Source organism: Zingiber officinale, chromosome 7A (assembly GCF_018446385.1).
Source record: "Zingiber officinale cultivar Zhangliang chromosome 7A, Zo_v1.1, whole genome shotgun sequence".
Taxonomy (NCBI): Eukaryota; Viridiplantae; Streptophyta; class Magnoliopsida; order Zingiberales; family Zingiberaceae; genus Zingiber; species Zingiber officinale.
The window spans coordinates 138,684,140-138,687,969 of NC_055998.1; the positions used below are offsets into that span (position 1 = coordinate 138,684,140).

A 3,830-nucleotide genomic window follows, 5' to 3' on the forward strand; every position below is an offset into this window, starting at 1 on the left:
TCTTGATGCAAACTCAATTATGAATATAAGTATAAAATAGTAAAATTTCAGTATATAATGTGAAAATATAAGTATGAATTATTTTAGATTGAGTATTATTTCAAGGAATTTGAGTATAAAGTTCCAGTGACGTCTCCTTCATCATCTCGAGTCAACCTCATATGTAATTTAGCAGCTAAGTAGGAAAATAAGTTGCTACCATTACTATTTCACTACCAAGAAATTGTCAAAAGCAAGTGGATTATTGGTACAAAATAGTAAAATTTCAGTATACATTGTGACCATTTAAGTACGAATTATTTTAGATCGTGTATTATTTTAAGAAATTTGAGTATAATGTTCTAGAGGCTTCTCCTTCATCATCTAGTAGCAACCCCACATGTAATTAGTAACTAAGTAGGAAAATAAGTTATTACCATAATAATTTTACTACGATCATTATGCCAAGGGCAAGTAAATTATTGGTACAGAATAGTAAATTTTTAGTATACATTGTGAAAAATTGAGTACGAATTGTTTTAGATTGTGTATTATTTTAAGAAATTTAAGTATAAAGTTCTAGTGGCACCTCCATCATGATCTTGTTGCAACCTCACATATAATTAGTAACTAAGTAGCAAAACAAGTTGCTACCATTATTATTTCACTATCATTATTTACTGATGAAATTTTGACAAGATCCTATTACACATGTTACTATATCCACAAATGACATGGAAATAAAGAGTATACTAAACATTTAATTTCATGACTGAACTAGAAAATACACTGACACAACAACCACAAATACAAGTCACTTACTAAAAGTATGAAATATAGATATCACACCATTTTCAAACATCAACTACTAATAAGCTCACCTTTCATAAATAGTACATAGGAGTCACTAACTTAATAGAATACAATAACAAAAAAGGACCATCAACGCAACAACCGACCACGAATACTGTCGCTAGATCGAGTACACCTTCTTGTCGATGCATCCTCGCTTCTTCTTTGTTCTATCATCCCCCTTTTCCTGTACATTGGAAAACATATTAGTTGTTTTTAGAACAACCATAATCTTTAGTTCAAATATATGAGTACATGCTCCTTAAAGAAATTTCAGCAATTTACTTGTAAATCAAACAGTTTCACACTATTTCACAAAACAAAAGCAGAGTTAGTTAATGGCTTCTTTGCAACTGCGTCGGTTATGGCCTCGCCCATGACATCGACCACACTTTGTCACACGTTTTTCGACTTGTGAAGGTATCCTTTGAGTTCTTCTTCTACCTGGTTGGCTTCGAACATCAGGAGCATTGATTACAAATGGGTGCTCGGGATTGGACTCATACATGTGACATGTAGGGATTGGATTTAATATTCCTCTGTAGCTTTCACGATACAACTCTATCTTAAAGTATTTGTCACAGAAATCATATAATGACAATGACTTTGACTCTATTGCTGCACATGCATGTTTGCATGGAAACCTATTAACCTGCCATGCTCTGCACGAACAAGTCATAACAGACAAATCAACAGCAAATGATTTATCTCCATCCACAACCTCAAAACTCCAGCCACATGCCTTAAGTAGTTTTAAGCTGCGAGATTCAGCATATGTTTTTGCAAGAGCATTCTCCTTTGATGGACTCAATCTTTTAACCATCCCCATTGTTGCTTCACGTCGTCTGTGCATCATGTCCATAATTTGAATGCGTATATGGTCCACCATGGGCACAATAGGAAGAAACTGTGCTGTTTTAACCCAATTATTCCACGATTCGGCTATATTATTATTCATGACACCCCAACGATTTCCTAGAAAACATGCATTTGCCCAACTTTCTGGACACGAAGATACTATGAAGTCTTTAGCAAGTGGCATTGACCGTATTATATTGTTAATATGTTCTTGAAACTCTTGTCTCGATAGGGCATATGCAGCTTTCTTGAAAACAGATGACCAATATTTTTTGTTATGAAGTGGGTAGCTTCGCATGACCTACATTCAAATAAAAAAAAGAATATAAACTAGTATGCACAAAGTAATATCTAAAAAGTAATGTTTCCTAACAAAAGTATACCATTAGACAAACCTGTTTCACGAAATTATCTACCAAATGCCTTAAACAGTAGGCATGATGACTGACTGGGAATACTAACTGAATAGCCTTGATTATCCCAGGATGTCTGTCAGAGAAAAAGGTAAACTCATGGAACCCAATAAAGCGATGTGAAAGTAGAGCACTTTTAAGTTGGAAACAAAACCATCCCCAATTATCATCATTTTCAGCATCTACAACTGAGTATGCTAATTTGAAAAGATCATCATTAGCATCCTTTGCCACAGCAACCAAAATACATCCCTTGTATTTATTCTTTATGTGAGTGCCATCCAAGAAAACCAAGGGCCTACATCCATTGATAAAACCAGTTGCACATGCGTTGAAATAGATGAATAATCGTTTAAAGTTATTACTACAATGATCAATTTCACACTCGACAAAACTTCCAGGATTAGTTTCTTTGATAGCACTACAATACCATCTTAATCTATCATACGCCCCCTCCTCTACACCATGAATGTCATGCATTGCCAATTCCTTCCCTTTCCAAACCTTGTTGTAATTAAGCTCAACCCCATAATCTCTGTGAATATCTTTCAACATCATGCATGGTCGATACGAGGGCTCTCCCCTCAATCTGTCCATCACAATATTAGAAACCCAGGCAGCATCAGCTTTAGGATGTCCTCTACTACGAAGATTGTCATCTCCACAAGTATGAATTAGATTACATTTTCTAATGCCAAAAAGTTTGTCAGCTTTATGTCTTGAAGCATATATTCTCCAAGAACAGTTGCTTGTGCTACAGACAAGAATAACCTTCTTATTATCATTCTTTTTATACAAAAATGACCGTTTCGTAGCAACTGCATAATTTTTAGCACATTTTCGAAATTCTGCAGCATCCTTGAATATTTGGCCCTCTCCACGAATGCAATGATTCCAAACGTCTATGGAATTTCTTACCAACCCCACTTCAAGATGGTCATCATTACTAGTCTGTGTCTCTTCTTCAGTTTCAAACCTTATCAATTTAACAGTGAGTATAATATCATTGTACGCATAAAACAATTTTAGTTAACCTACTATCTATATACCAAAACACACAGCATTAAATTCTTAAATAATTATCAAAGACTTATTAATGAAACTGAAATGTGTACAATACAACATGTGGATGCGTATGAAATCAAAACAATAGGATATCATTTTTTAACTATTTTAAGTAGTTCAATATTTTGTTGATCTCTCATTTTTTACCTTTTAATAAATTATTAATGCAACGTAAATGGAATATAGTCATGTTCTATTTAATAGTTCAAATGATCCAATGTCTTCAAAACTAAAACTCACGCATGATCAAGATTCACAAGAAGCACACCTATAACATATCTCCATGAAACATATGATAAAAAATGATAAATAACTAAACAAGATATCATCAGCAATTGTAATCTACAAATGAAATATCAAGCAAAGCAAAAAAAATAAATAAATAAATTTCATCATCATCAATATCAACCCAATTCCTATAAAAAAAAATAAGGCAGAAATTTTTTACCTTTCAAGATTGTGGGAACCCATATCATCTTTTTTCACCGCTCTCATATTAATTATTGTCAATCTCATAGACGTGTAAAGATGTGTCATAATACGGACGTCATCATCTTCATTCAATGTCACATACATATTCTGATGTGGAGCTAGATATTGCAAGATCACATTTTGTGGAGCAATCTCCTCACATTTTCTTCCAAGATTAAGAAACAACTCCAT

General features: G+C 33.6%; 1 protein-coding gene across 1 annotated transcript; it reads right to left on the reverse strand.

The window, feature by feature from the left end:
• Window positions 1-952: 952 nt before the first annotated feature.
• Window positions 953-3,830, reverse strand: LOC121999769. The gene is made up of 5 exons (XM_042554408.1): window positions 3,616-3,830; window positions 2,085-3,078; window positions 1,224-1,990; window positions 1,117-1,138; window positions 953-1,018 (listed from the first exon to the last, which is right to left on the reverse strand). Exons 1-5 carry the CDS (start codon window positions 3,828-3,830, stop codon window positions 953-955), a joined length of 2,064 nt encoding a protein of 687 aa, XP_042410342.1.

Excerpts from the sequence above, each read along its gene's own strand:
- LOC121999769 (XM_042554408.1), bottom strand. The coding sequence starts at position 3,830 with ATGGAGTTGTTTCTTAATCTTGGAAGAAAATGTGAGGAGATTGCTCCA. Across the intron at positions 1,991-2,084 it reads TAGATAATTTCGTGAAACAG|GTCATGCGAAGCTACCCACT; the intron begins GTTTGTCTAATG and ends ATTTGAATGTAG. Across the intron at positions 1,019-1,116 it reads TGAAACTGTTTGATTTACAA|GAAAAGGGGGATGATAGAAC; the intron begins GTAAATTGCTGA and ends TCCAATGTACAG.